We start from the raw sequence: 16064 nt of genomic DNA, 5'->3' as shown, positions 1-16064 counted from the left end.
ATAAAAAATCCCACAATGCAAAAGGAGGCTTGAAAATCGTTAAACATCATGTCACTATCTCTGCTCTAGAATGCTTTGTTTGGGTGGTTTCTGTCCTCTGAGTGGTATATCAAATACAGATATGAATACTTGAAAATCTTTGTTTTCTGTTTGAGTTGTTCTGCTTAGTTAGTGAACTCAATTTTTGTCATATTTGGGGACGGCGTCTATTAGCCGACACGATTTAGAGAAATAATGAGGAAGAAACAAGTCATGGAGCTGTCAACTCGCTAAGGCGGCTTATGTACACGTCTCTGCAATTTGAGTGATGACGTGACAATTAAAGAGTCCCCCCTGATGATTTGTATTTCGAAAGAGAGGAGGGCAATGCTGTTGGCATCGTTCAACATCTCTGATGTTTTGTTTTGGATGTATGCCTTTGGTTCCACTCTAGGACAGTGCTTAAAAGCCGAAGCAAAGGCAAGTTTATTTATTTTTTTCGACATTCCTCAGGCATTTGCTTCTGTCAGCCTATTACCGTGTTAAAAAAGACTCAGCAGAGAAAAGTCCCCAACCCACTTGTCTTATAACATGATGTGACAGTGTCCCAGCTCCCTCGGATACCTTGCCATGAGCTACTGGATGCTGGAGGTTGATTCCCTTGCCTGCATCATGAAATGCAAACTCCACGCAAAAGGAAACAAATACGTGCTCAGCTTAAAGAAGTCAATATTTCAAAACAAGATGGAAGGAAAACAATGTTGGTTTACAGTAACTCATCAACTCATGTTGTTGTTAGTCCTTTAAATGTTGTACAGAGGCTGAGATCAACCTGAGTCAAATTCCTTGTTTGGCATGCAAAAACCTGGCCAATAAAGCCCATTCTGATTCTGATTCATTTTTTATGGTGGCTATAGTCTGTTTTACAGTCAGAGTTTTAATTGAAATTGAGCATTTCTTGTTTTGTCTACACTTTCACATCTTTGACAAACTTCAAACCTTCTTGTAATAACTAGAAAAAAATGCATGGATTATACCTCTTAAAGGAGAACGTAGTGAGATAATATTGCAACAAGCTTAACGTCAAGGCTAAGGTGCGGTATTTGGAGCAACTTGAAGAAGGGCTTGACCTACGTCAACACACCTCCTGCTAGAATCCATCCACCACCTGAATGCCAAATGTTTCCTTTATTTTCCCACATGGATGGCTGACATACACTATATATCTATGTATACATATATAGGTACCATATATACATATAGTATATACAAGAATAGTAGATAAGATGCCACTTACAAGAAAAACATGTATCATATGTAAATATTGGTCCAACAGTGTGTAGTCCATGTCCAGTAATTGACGGAATATTTTCAAAATGGCTTTACATTTCCTTTCGGGCTAACCTGACCCCTATTAGTGCAGAAGCAGTCGCAACTGGGCTTTGTATTTGCCATAGGCGAGGACATTAATAGTAGAGAAAGAGGAGATGAGCGACTGAAGGCAGATGTAAACAATGGGTAGGTGCTGACAAAGGACAGACCACGGGGACACTCGGGGAGAGCAGATGAGTCATATTACTGCAGCGCTGCACAGATTGAAATGCCACTGCAGTTGCTGAATGTGCACAGAATTTTTGGCTACATTAAAAACACCCACAGACTTAATTTTCCTCTTTAGTTCTTTGAGGTTTATTTGTATTCAATGAGCAACGTATTATTTCTTTGCAGTTGATGAAACATTTATCCACAAGCACTGTAGCATCATTGTTTTTGTTAGTTTAGAACTTCAATTTCATCACCCCTATATGATGACAATTTGTGAATGATACTTTTAAGGGCTTTTTAGTCATTTTATTTTTTAGTGAAGTGACAGGTTTATCTTTAAAGTAATCCCTCAGATGTTCATTTTTCAGAAAGAAAATACACATGGTTTCATTGTTATGGATGCCAATGGGGAAGGAACGCTTTTTCTCTCTAAAAATAGTACTCCAGCTTTACCGACCATGACCTGCTCCGTTTTATGTTTTCTTGCCTTGCCTTGCACTGCTAATCTGGCCCCTGATCAATAACTCCCCTTCTCTAGCTCAGAGTTTGGATCCATTCCAGCAAACAGATCAGCAGATATCTCCTTCTCTTGTTTGTCATTCACAAACTCAGTGGCGGCGAATAAATATTGAAAATCTTGCTGGGATGAAAAATAAAATGCAATATAGTTTGTGTGCACGTGTGTGTGCACATGCATGTGTGCACTCATTATTCCCACCTGCTAGGCTCATCTTATTCCGATGTGAAATCACTCAGGCAGCCTTCATCTTAAATCTGCTTTGTGTTAGGCCTGAACTCACCAGCACCGTGTCATTGATGGTTTACCGGTGGCAGGTTCCAGCAGAAGCACCCTACCTACTGTCCCTCTGTTTGTCGAAGTGATTTCCCTCCATCCATTATATGCTTGAATGCTGATGGGGTCTGTCAGCATGTGCTGCATGCCTCGAGACAATTAAACAGAAACACAAGGCTTGCTTAATGAAGCTCGGCAGGAAAAACATCCTCAAACAAGATTGTTTTGCCATACAGATGGAAGTCGACAAGGTCCAATCCAGAACCACATGACCACCGGAGCATTGTTTTGGTTTAACTGTGCTGATAAACCTCAATCAAAAGATTCTACCAGATTCAAAAATTCCTAAAAAGAGACTATAGGCAGAAGAAAGACTGAGGTTATAGATGTGCTCCAAAAGCAGTGGGTGATAAAATTGACATAAATTCTTCATACAGACTGATGTTTCAAATAAAAGGACGGGGGGGGGGTTTCCCTTGCAGTTAATGCTTCAATCCCAAATGCACTGTCACAACCAAAAATAATGCTCATTTTATTGAGAATGTCTGCTGCTGTATTGAGCAATCTCTGCACAAATTGCTTTTATTATTTCATCAAATCACACTGTTTAGTGCAGACAATACAATGTGAGTTATGGAATTCGCAGCTCTGTGTTCAACAACATGAAACTTGAAGTACAAAAAGATTTCCTTCAAGGAAACTGCACATTGTTCATACATTGAGGCAGGCTCTTGTGGCAATATACCGTCTTCTGCTTGGCGCAACCCAAAATTGGAAAGAGTGAATATTTGGCATTTGAATAGGGTCATTGCAGCACTTAAATCCACCTCACTTCCAGTACTGTTGTTCCTTACCCCGGAATTACTTCCCTAAAGCACTTGAATGTTTAAAATGGCCTTCAAGTTAGGTGTTGAAGTGCTTACATTACTTTGGTTTGAGCATAATGAGTGTAACAGCTTTCAAAAGCATTTTTATGTTTTTAAATGACACTTGGAAGGAAACACGAATGAGGGAACCCACCTTGGTTCTGTAAAGCACTTTGTGTTCTGGTTTCGGAAAACTGTTTCTCTACTTTTTGTGTGTGAATTATATCTATATATTAGGCTATGATGCTTTATTAAAATTGAATAAAAAACACAGTTTAATGACTTGTAAAATTGTAACACTAACTTATTTTACTTGTACCGACATTATTTTTATAGCAAGATCATATCTCATTCACGTGTTCTTATTACTGTCTTAGTATGATATACAATGGTACTTTCTTTTTTTATGAGGGAGTTTGGCTTCAAAATACCTAATCCTACTAATTGTGCTATGAATTATTGTTTATACATCATAACATAAAACACTGCAGTATCAGAATAAGACCTTTTAATAGATGGCTCTATTTATGTATCTTTTTACTAATATTACAAGCAAGCCTTGTTTCTATTGTGAATAATCACTGTTGCCAATCTTACGTATGTCTTTGTCTGTTCACATGCAGTTTCCTTGTCAAATGTTCAATGCCAAGCTCCTTTGTTAGCCTTTTGCCTTCAGTCTTCTGATCCCAGTCTGTGTGAAACAATATTGAAACACTATACGCTATGTGTTGTAATTCAGTTAATGTGTACGCTCGTGCAGGCTTGTGCATCCAATGTTGAGATGAAGTTAGATGGGTCTGAGCCGGGGCACTTTAATCACCCAAATTCTCCTTTCCTTCCCTCTGGCCATCTACTCATCTCATTATAGACAGGAGAAGGTGAGAAGTGAGGCCTGTGTAGACCTCTCCATTAATTATTGAATCCTGTCTTCTTTTACTCTAGCTTCTCATCTCCAGTCTCTGATAACCTTTACATAAAAGAGCCCCTTCTACCTGATGGCTATTATAGAGTTAGAGGTAGAGCACAGGGGTTCATAGTTTTAAAGACTGTGCCACTTATTGGCATGCATGACACAGACACATGCAGATATATTTTAATATTGCTCATTTGATTCTTGACTAGCAATTGAACACATTTTGTTCATCATGGCTGCTGTTGTGACAAAGTGCTGTCTCGGCTACTGCTGCAATATCATGGTTCTACATACATACGTATATGTGAGCCTGCTCTTATGGCCAGTCAATTAAGATACCTCAGATGGAGACCTGCTAATGGAGTTTGCTGAAATCATGTGCAGAAAAAAAACAATGGCGACTCAGCGTCTCACTACTATATTCTTCTCTCCCATGTGTCTGTGTATGATGTCGAGCTGAGAGTCTCACTGCTATATTTTTCTCTCCCATGTGTCTGCGTGTGTGTGTGTGTGCGTGTGTGTGTCCTGCAGGTTTGAAACGATAATTTCAACTGTGGACCACCTTGAAAACTCAGAGAAAGAGAAGGAAGACACTACTGGCATCATGTTCAGCACCAAAAGGTCAGCACGATGTCATTTTTCTTACATGGGTAAAGCAGACCAATTGAATTGAGATTAAGTAGAGACTTGGTGACTTAATCCAAAGTGCATACATAAGATTTGCATGCAATAATCCTTTAGTTTTGTATAAATGCATCATTTGGGCATCTTTTCTAAGTCCAGTTATGGCCCTGATTCCTTGTCTGTTATTTTCTATTTTTAATCCATCTCGTGGTAGCATACATGAATAAATCATTTCTGGATAGTTTCTGTTCATGGGTCTGAACCCTTTTACCATCAAGAGTTATTTGTGTGTAAAATTCACTCTGAATGTGTGTTGTAAACAAAAACAGCAGTTAATGTTTCATTTACTCTATGCACGAAAACCGCACCTTGTATGAAGAAAACACTTTCAACAAAGCCATACAATATATGTGATCTAAGCACTGGTCGATATGGACGAAATGTATGTAGGTATTGTTCAAAGAAAAAATGAAATAAAGACACAACTATCCAGTAGAAAAATATAATTTTAAAACATCTGATGGTATAATCAGTTTTCAAGGAATGCAGTAAAATGCAAAGAATTTAAATGAATGCAAAATCATTGCGCTTCAAGTTACATTTCAGTATGCCTGCCAATTAACCAGTAAAAGTGCTGATAGAGTTTGCTCCATGGACTCCTAATGTTAAGGCCTAATCTGCCTCAGGTTCTTCTAGTCCAAATAGATACTTGGCTTCAGAAATACTAGTTGCCAATATCCTGGTCTAGCTTTTTTGTATATCGTCAGAAAAGCAAAACGGGTCAAACATATTCTGCCCTTTCGTGGAGAAATACTGCTGTGAGCGAGTAATGCAATCATTGGTATTGGTAGTTCACATGATTACATGTCAGAAAGAAGAAAAAAAATGTGGTAATGAAGTCTGAGTGCCATCACAATGCTGCATCCAGCGTCCACCTGTCTCCCCACAGTGTGTGATCATCATACTGTGGGTGAGAAGATGATTAAACCAAGCCAGCACTTTGTCTTGTGGGAGCTGTGTCAGCATAGCAGATGACACGGATATGCTCAAAATGACTATAATAGGTTGCTATCTGGAAACTCACAGCCGCTAAATGACGCTCGCTTTTTTGCTGAATACGAAAATACTTATTTTTCTTCTTCTAAAGTGCTGATTGAATCGTAATGTGGTGGAGAAAATCTGTGTAACTGGCAGAGGTTGCTCTTTCTTGTTGTTGCTTTATTTGTGAATTCTTAATATCGGTTTCCCTCATGGATTCCCACAGGCCATATCAAGCATTTGTATACAACGCAGGAGTGTAATTAAAAGTTCCATTAAAATTTAATCTGAACATAGCAAATTATGTTAGAATTTGATTGGAACGAAGGTTTCTGCAAAAGCATAGATATTTCAAAGTATAATTTCTTTGTGCTTCAGACCGTCTTAAACCCTCCAACATAATCTCTTTCGCGCTAATGAACAAAATTGGAGAGTGCAGCATTTCCACAGCTTGTTTGTCCCTAAATGTGCTCATTAAAATGCAACTGGAGTGCTGTTAAACAGACTCTTTTATTCTGGAACATTTATGAAGTGATGCCGCCATAGCTGTGATTTTTGATTATTCATCAAATAAAATTTGAGGGATTTACTAAGTGAACTTAGGCTGCAAACACACAACTTGCAAAATATTCAAATCTGATTTGGTTTTAAGGACTGTTGAGTCAACTAATTGAGGACAAGCTTTCAGAATCTATTAGCCAAAGCTCTGTCTAGCCATTTTATTCCCTTTGACAACCATTGCTATCCCACTCACGGTCAGCTCCACTTTTAAAATGCTGCAATTATCCTGATTCTCAAAAGACCCTCCCTATAGAAACATTTTCATCATATTAGGATCCAAGTAAGGCTTTTGACACTATTTCGCACCACATCCTTCTTGCTAGACGAGTTGATGTTGGCATCACAGGGACCTTACTCTCATGGTTCCTTTCCTATCTCTCTGACTGCACTCAGTTTTTATATTAGTCTCGGTGTCCCTCAAGGTTCTATTTTAGGCCTTATCGTATTGCTTAGTTACCCATGGACACATTCCCCGGATACCATACCCAATTCCATTGTTTGGCACATGACACTTAGATAGACATTGGTACTTTTACAGTTTTACCTCCATATTGACAATCCTGCATTACGCCCCTTACCTCAGGGAGAGGCCATAGATGTCATCCTGGATAACATGTTCTCGTTCAAACATATCAATGACACACAACTTACAATATCAACTGTCTCTGCCCATTTTAGTCTGTCTCATGTGCTGTTTGCCTGTTGGTTGAGTAGAAGCAAAGTCAAAGTGTGGCAGGGTTTTTACTTTCTGGACCTGGATTTCTCATCCCTGTTTCTTTGCAGAGGCTAATGGGTCATGGATGACTGCGAGTACTGTTATATTTTTGGTCGACATATGTTGCTGCACAGCTTTGGTTCAATCACTTTCTCGGTGTTAAAGCGACATGTTATAGCTGCTAAGAGCATCAGCATTAAGCGAGCGGACTACATGGCTAAGGAAGGTGTCTGTTTTAAATACACAAGATGTCATTCTTGTTCACAAGAAGCATACACGGTCCAACACCTCACATAATATTGGTCAAGTGTCTTCCAAATTGGCTGACTCGTGCAAACAAAGACAAACCCTGTTGTGTTTCACTACACAATATTTATGATGTCCTTGACATAGTCTTGCACCGTCATGACATGTACAGTATGTATATGACATATTGTAACTGCACATTAGCTCATGTGCGTATAATGGTCATACTATTCAAACTTATAATGACATTTAGTAATAAGAGCCTTAACAAACTATCAGCCCTGACATTGACCCCATACTTGTCACAGTCTTTATATAAAATCCTTGTATATCTAACTGCTTCTATCTCTCAGCTGATGATTGACATCAAGGGGCTTTGCACTTGATTACTTATGTATACGGAGGGAAGCAAGTGATTTCTGGGGACCAAAGTGCATGCTGGGAAGTGTTAACCCCCTGCAAAGGCCTGCTGATCCAATCATTATTAACAAGCTGTCACACCAACGCAGTACACTGACTCCTTTGGGCTGACCTTCCATAGTTTGTGAGTGGCTGTCCTCATCTGTTGTGTAAAATAAACGTGGAAATTATGTTAATTATTTTACTGGTGTTTTTGTTATACTGTTGATGACAAAATTGGAAAACATACTAACCTGACTATATCAATGTTTTAAATGGAATAGCAGAACAGAGTTAACAGTTTGTTGAACAAACAACAGCATAATCGAATTGACCTTGTGCTATGAGCTGTTCATTTCTTTGCTCCATTACTTTAAGTCATTTATGATGACAATCACTTTTGGACATAAACAATGTTTAATATACTGTAATTACTTTTGCTGCTTCTGTTAGTTTGCACTACGTCACAGAAAGATCCGCTGTGCAAGCTAGATTTTGATGAGACAGTTAAAAAAAATAGCAAGTGACAGCGTTAGCCTCAGGATGTAAAACCCTGCAGTAAAGCAAGGAACAACGTATTTTCTGCTGACATGGTGCATGCTGATGCCACAGCTTAGTCATGATCCAAGACTGAACACGTTTCTAAGGCTACATTCACACCTCAGGTCTTAATGATTCAATTCAGAATTTTTGGTGACATCCAAATATTTGTTTGTAAATGTTTACATTCCATATTAAATGTGACCTCAGCCCGTTAGGTCGTGAACATATGCGTCCCCAAAGTGACCCAATGAGACAACGTAATGGAATAGGCTCCAGGCCAAACACAATCTTTTTGTAGACAAAGCAGTTTGGATGAAGAATGGATGGACGTTTTAAAATTGAATAGTTCAGAACAGGTGGACCGGTGGAGCACTGGTTAGCAACACACCTGGTTTATAAATTCGTGATAAAGCATATCTGAACTGGTCTCGCAAAGGCAGCAGCAGAGGTCACACTGATTTGCTGAGTTCATGCATTATGTTGGTTTTATTCTTTGAACAAGGTGATGGTCATGCACAACTCATTTTGTGCATCAGTAAAAAAAATCAATGTCTTGAATTTGAAGAAAAAAAGAATATATATATATTTATTTTTTTCACTCAAGAGGGGTTCGGTGAATGCGTATATGAAACCGATGGGGTCCGGTACCTTCTACAAGGTTAAAAACCACTGGCTTTTCGTTATACACGAACAAGCTTGAAGTGGGATTACGTTAGTGGTGGAAAACAGCTCTACCTACCCCCAGGAACCAGTTACAAGTCGAAATGTATTGCATCACACATTAGGTCATTGTAAGGCAGTTCAGAGTCAACAAGTGAAATTTGTGAAAGCGCCTCTAAGCCATGGTCAAGATTTATTTTTGAAACTGCTCTAAAGTATGCTGTTATTTTCTCTGAAGCTCCTGACAGGGTTTTTAAATGGTCACCTCTAATCGGTTTTACATTATTGTTCATCCCTCTCACTTCAATCTCTTAAGCCACAAAATGACATATGCAGAGTTTGTGTGTAACACTCTTGGTCAGATTAGTGCGTTCGCCATTAAAATCCTTATCTCAGTAGTTGAGTAACTACTGATTTTACATTCATTTTGGCTCAATCTTAGAGCTGTTAGTCAATGTATGTCAGTTATTGTCAATAATAATTTCATTCTCTCTGAAATTGATCTAAAGTTCATTTTATTAATTATTGAAAAAAAATATAGGCCGACGCCATCATGTTTCTGTTTCATATAATAATTGTATTCATACCTATTTATACATTTACAAAATGCTTTTAATGACATTTCTGCATTCACTTTTATTTGCTGTACTCCAAATACTCCCATTTTTCGCCGTGTCCTAGTTCCTGGCACTCTAATAAAGAGGAGACCACATTGCGTGTCATGCTGGATTGAAAGAGCATTAGAATAGGGGGAAAAAAAACAGTTCCTGTTAGAATAGTGGAGACAGCGTAAAAATTGTGCATAAATACTAGGCTTATCTCTGAAGCACTTCAAGTCACACATTGCAGCGAACATGGAGACCAGCGCTAACGTTAACATCAACAATTGAGACCATGACAAATATTGGTTTGTCTCATTTACTGATTGCATGGAGAATAGAAATAGACTTGGTAGTATTGGGTGGCTAATTTGTTTGTTTGTATTGAATTTAACTAAAATGTGTTACAAGAGCATGTTTCTCAGTAAACTGGGACACTCAAAAGAATTTAGGTCAGTCAAGGGATTAAAAAAACATTTTAAATAGTAGAACTAGCACTTTAATAACACTGCTCCATATCCTGTGGCCAATGATAATTTTACAATTAGGAATGTTTGTTATAAAAATTGCAATATCACGGTGCACAAAAAATAACAATATAGCAAAATGGCCAACATATAAATGTCCAATTTCTTGTGGAAAATATTTGCATTTTATCGTGAGTTTCTTTTGATGAACAGCAGTCGGTGTGTTTGTATGACTTGTACACATCTTCACGTGTTCTTTCACATACTACATCGATACATTTAATTACAGTTAACCTTTGTCCTCTTTTTTTTTTTTATTTGGACAATGCTCTTCAGCTAAGCCTGACACTGAAGTTCTCTTCCTGTGTCTCCTTTTGGTTCATTCGCTTCTCTTCTCTCCTCCTTCTGTTTGATTGATGGTTTAGAGCTCATGCAGGAGCAGCAGCTGGTGCCCTGGGAGATGTCTGACCCTAGAGTGAACACTGAAAAAGAGTTAAATTCGCGTTTTATTTCATTACTCAGTTTGAAACACCAGGAGCGGTAGCAGTTCTCAATGTCATCCAGAGGATAAATGCTTTTCAACTAGAGGGAAACAGAAAAAAATCAACAATACGGGAAGAGACAAATTAACACCTATGGTTCTTAAAGCAACATTATGGTTTAATCCCAAAATTATACACAGTTGCAAAAAAAAGGTTCAAACCTAATCTCTTGGTTCACATGCTGTTCAATGAAAATATGGAGATACAGCAAAACAAGTAAACGGCAGTTTTGCTCGTTTTTTCTTTCTTTATGTATTCCTCTGCCTCGCCACAGTATTATGTCATGCAAACAGCCGTGGCCTGAAAGCGACTGAAGTAAAGGGAGAGCTCCTCGGGGTGGTTGGCTCTTTGTTAAGCATGGTAATTTACTGTCACCCCTTCAAATCACAAAATGACATTACTTTCGATCAGATACTTAGTTAGTTTTAACCAACTATTGCAGGTTCAACCACTTTTTTCCACATGCATCAAGGGTGTGCAATTAATCAAAATTCAATTAAGATTATTATATGCCATTATATAAGATTATATACCATTGTCCAGAACATTTATACATTTGTCAGTTCATAGCAGAATATTTAAGCCTCCTATTTTTATTTGCTAAAATAGTTTCATGCACTCCTGTTCAAAGCAGTATTTGGCCATAAAAGCAAAAACAAAATCCCCCCAAAAGCAACCATGGAAGGATGACACTTGCAGGTTGTGGTCATTTTCTGCCTTGTTTACATTTCATCACACGGATATTGTCGACATGGCCCCCCAGATGGTCGAAAGTGAAGACCAATTTATCAGCATGATTCAGGAGCAGGCACCCCTGTAGCTATGACGTGACAGACAAACATTGACAAAGTGATGAAAGCAAAAGTCTGACAGGAGATCGAAACACAACCCATTCATCAGGTGAGATTTGTTTTTCCTAGGAACTACTGTAATTGTCTCATTGAAGATTATGTTTAGTTTTCAAGATTGTATTATTAGTAGTAGTATTAGTCGTAGTATTATTAATTCATGTTTTGCATGCAGCACTTTGTTACCACTGTGGCTCTTGTTGTGAAAGCGCCATATAAGTAAAGTTGAGTCACTTATTGAATGTCAGCTTTGTGGTAATTTTGCAGTCAGAGCCATAAGTATTGGGACACCCACATGTTATTTCTTTTAAGAATGAGAGATGTGCAACTGTGAAATAATTGTAAAAAAAAATGCATGTATTTATGTATGTATGTACGTGTGTACGTATCTAGCGTATAGCAGCTATAGATACTTAAACCTTCCAGTAAATAATTGATTGCCACATTGAAATAATAGCCTTTGTCAGCAATGATTGATGTATGTACAGTAAGTCCAGCTGAGAGACTACCTTTTTAATAATTCATTGACACATCCTTCACATTTGTCTAATAATGATCACTCTAACGTGTACATTAAACCACTGTGATGCAGATTACTGGTATGTAAATTGCAGTGTGTAGTGGGCTTTCCCTTAACTTGTTTTGGTTACAGTATATCAAGGAAATACATGTATAACCTGAGGATGCTATAAAAAGGGCAAGGTCACACACTTGTACTGTAATTCTAGAGAGGTACATAACACAATGTGAGATCAGCTGCTTTACGAGGCGCCAGGTTTCCAAACCAGTAAGAAATTAGTTTTTCAAACAAACTCATCAGCATTAATTGATACAAGTTGCTGGAATGATGTCAGTTTTGCGTCCCAAGCACAAATGTCAAACTTTATCTCAGCACTGCAGGCAATAGGGGTGGCATAATTTTTGGTGCAAAATGCTGTTATACCGTACGGATTGAACAAGTGTAATGAGATGGTCTTGTCTAAGTGTTAGATTTAGAGGATTAACTAAATCTTGTAGACAAAAATGCTGTAACAAGGAGCAGCAGTGCTCCTCATTTTCAAAGATTTATGAGAAAGGTAAGACAGAAATTACATTTTCACAACAATCAGCCTCATTAACATCATTTTTATATGTTGTTGGTGTCTGTGTTTAGCAAGCTTTCCAATGATACAAACTCTAAGAAAACAGGTTCAAGATTAAGTAAATTTAAAAGGTTTTAGGGGCATCTCTCAACTTAAAACCTCCATAGATTAGTTTACGAAGGTGCTTGGGTAAATACTGTGTGGTTTATGCAGAATTCAGCTCGCAGACGTGAGCCCATCATTTCAAATGAATCCTGTTTCACAGTGGTGATAAGAAAACTGGCAGGTACGCACGTTATGAATCTGATGTGCGTTTATGTGTATGCTAAACTTTCACACTGAGCAAGAACATTTCTACACATTAGTGAATGAGACCCACAAAACTAAATGACAATCCAGTATTTAATGTATAATGTGTTATTAAACATTAAACTAAAGTGCCACTTATTTCCTAGGTGATGGAACAGGGGAATCTTCATCCATCAACCATCCTTTTTATGTTACATCCTCTTGAGTATTGCTGAATTCAAATCATACGTATCTCTACTCTGAGTTACTCTCTTGCCTCAGGTTGAGCTTGTGACTCATCAAAAAAGAAAGGAGCAAGGGTTAGGTAACATACTGGCATCCGGTTCATTATGCATGCAATGGGCATGAAAAAATATTTCACAAGATAAATTATTTTGTAGAATAGAGGAACAAAGTTCATTAGCCTATTTTACTTAAGACTTGATGTGAATACAGATGATCTGAGCTTGCTATGCAGTACAACCGTGCTAATGAGGTGTTGTGCAAGGAAAACAAATAATTGCCACTTGTTTTGGATTTTCCTGATTTCCTGATTAGGTAATACTATGTAAAGGTTAATAAGCCGTAGGTCTCATTAATAGGTGATGGCCTTAACTTATTAATCATCTATTACATTATGAATGTACTCAGTCTTGATTATTGTAAATGATCAAACATCAAATTACAGAAGAAACTTACAAACCTAACTCATTCTATATCAGAAATGTTTGCTAACCGAAGCAAATTTCCTATGCAATTGAAAGAAGCCAAATTATTTAGTTCCAGCTTCACAACCAAGTTGTGTTTCTAGATGCTTGGCAAGGAGCGGACCGCGGGGCCTTTGGGGGTCGTGCCCGATGCTAGGGGTTTTGAAATGCTGAGCTTTCTGACATCCGGCGGACTGTGATGGGCCCAGTCGAGAGCTCACCAGCTGCCACCGCAACACTTTCTAGTGCTTTTGAACTGCATAATCATTGCACGTGTCTTGGTAGCATACTGCGGGCCAGGGTGAACAGATCATTGGTTTTCGGAATTTGGTCACGTGACATTATGCATGAACCACAAAGATGAAAGGCATTATGCTGCATTCCAGGAAGGTCGGCAATCAGATCTATCTCACTTGAATTTTCCCAGTTCCGGCCTCATAGCACGTGAGGTAAATGTAATCAACAAAATATCTCGATTGTTTGTTTTCTCGTTTATCGCAACACATTTGACATTTAATTTTCTTAATTCATATAAATAAAGAGATATTGTATCTTCAAAGAATTGTATTCATTTCACCAAATAACTTCATGTGGGTGGATAGCCACATATCTTCATGCAGTCAGTATAAATCATGCTGTGTTATGTGAAGTTGTTTTAATAACTAAATTGATTTAGTTTGTCCCACGGAATATTATTACTCTGAATCTTTCATTTCCTGCCTGCATGTGTGTGATCTAGTTTTATATTTGCTGAGAAACACAAAGTGCACATTGGTGAGCAAGGTGAATTTACCCTTGAGGGACACCAATACGTCTGAGTTTGAAAGAATAAGTATTCTTGGCATCACCTCTACAACTGTTCAGACCAGCCCTCTTATTAAATCGGAATTTTAGAAAGGTGGCTATCTTGGAGAGATGAGGATCTTTCCATCATATCCTCATTTTCTTTTTGCGTGGCATGTGAAATTGAGACATCTATATTTGATGTCCATGTCCATGCTTGTGGGAAAGATCTATTCATTTCTTACTGTTTCACGGTCATTTTCTCATACATTTGAAGTACAACACGAATAACTACTGCTGACCGGCTACTATCGCAAAAGTGAATTGCGACTTGTAGATACCGGTGTATGATTTTATGTATTGTGCTTGAAACAAGGGTACATACAACTCCATAAACATGATCCATTTAACATTTATTTGTGTTTGGGGTTTTTTGGGGGGGGGGGGGGGGGGTATTGTTGTTTTTGCATAGTGTGATAGCCTCTCCAAACCATGCATGCAGATCCGACCTATTTACCCTTCGTGTTTGACATTTGAAACTAACATATAGTCCAACATAGTCAAGTTGCATAATATCCACTTCCAGCCTCAGGCCACAGGGCCACAATGACTATAAAAGGTCATTTAGTCAGAATATAGTGGATGCACTCCATTTTAAACATGAATCAGTGAAATGAGCTTAGGGATAGAGTATGTTGTCTTGTATTGTCTTGGCATTTAGTAGTGGTGAATTTATGTTGAAAATAACTAAATCAACTTCTAAATATGAGCAGCCCTTGGCTATACAGGTCATCTTTCATTCTCCCCATTACATAACACGCGCACACACACGCCCATGAGTCACAAAGGTAAACACCTTGATTCTCAACATATAGCGTTCAGTTTTCACCTCATAGTACCGCTAATTGATACCTCGGAATATCTTTGGTTCATTATTCTCCCCCCAAAAAAATAAAAAAAATAAGACAAGCTGTTCTGATGTTTACTAGCCTATCAAGAATTGGAAAACATTATTTGCTGTCAGGTTTTCTATTTAGTGTACGTCCTTAGATAAAATAAGTGTACTCGTAAATTTACTTTTGGATTGTATTGAGTCACTGCACTCAGCCAAATGGAAATGTGCGTGTGCGTGTATCTGTGCGTGCATACATTCGTGCTTGCGTGCATTTGTGTACTATTTATTCAGTGATTTATCTTGCTAATATCTTGCAATTGCTGAACGTGTAAGAAGTTGTCAAAGAAAGACTGCCACAGAAACAGTCACACCTTGAGTTCTTCTCAGCTCTGCTCAAAGGTGTAAGAAAGGGAATCCACTTGTATCGCATGCTTGTTAGTAGAATGACAGTTATTACATTGCACGTAATTCATCAGAGCACCGCAAATACACTTTCACTGCTCTGAACAGGCATAACCATAGTTCCCACTCTTCAACAAAAGTGGCAAATAGGGAAGTTATAAATGTTCTCTTTAATACACTAGTTGCCCCTTTTGCTGCTTCCCAAAAAATCTCTTCTGCACTTGCAAGCTATGGAGCGTAGAACTGGTTTTGCGATCATCATGTAAGCCAGTTCTAAATAGAATTCTGAAAGATTAAGACTGTCCTGATAATGAATTTTAATGCAGCATAAAGCTATTTATGTAACGATTGCGGCCCGCACTTCTCCCCCTACTTGCACCCGTCCCCTACGGGCCTCGGGCTTTCTGATTAAAAACCTGTTTTCCTATGCCCTCCCATCACAGGCTTTACTCAATACATCACAGAGTGGTGCAGATAAAGATGTTTGTGGCTTGTTAGCCAACGGGACAATTCATGTTTGTGATTACACTCAATGTTTTTTTTTTACTCAACTAATACCTGCATCGTTT

The 16064-nt window shown here is 38.2% G+C and overlaps 1 protein-coding gene across 2 annotated transcripts in view; it reads left to right on the top strand.

Moving 5' to 3' along the window:
* Positions 1-16064, top strand: part of oxr1a (oxidation resistance 1a) — a 92485-nt gene that overhangs the window by 3772 nt on the left and 72649 nt on the right. For both annotated transcript variants that reach the window (XM_085917797.1, XM_085917796.1), the window contains exon 2: positions 4628-4717. In XM_085917797.1, the coding sequence (XP_085773923.1) occupies positions 4701-4717 (17 nt within the window). In that variant the 5' untranslated portion in view covers positions 4628-4700. The remainder of the gene's footprint in view (positions 1-4627; positions 4718-16064) is intronic.

The sequence above is a fragment of the Syngnathus leptorhynchus genome, chromosome 8 (assembly GCF_054491065.1).
Source record: "Syngnathus leptorhynchus isolate UIUO chromosome 8, UIUO_Slep, whole genome shotgun sequence".
NCBI lineage: Eukaryota > Metazoa > Chordata > Actinopteri > Syngnathiformes > Syngnathidae > Syngnathus > Syngnathus leptorhynchus.
This window is presented reverse-complemented; position numbering and strand designations above follow the sequence as displayed.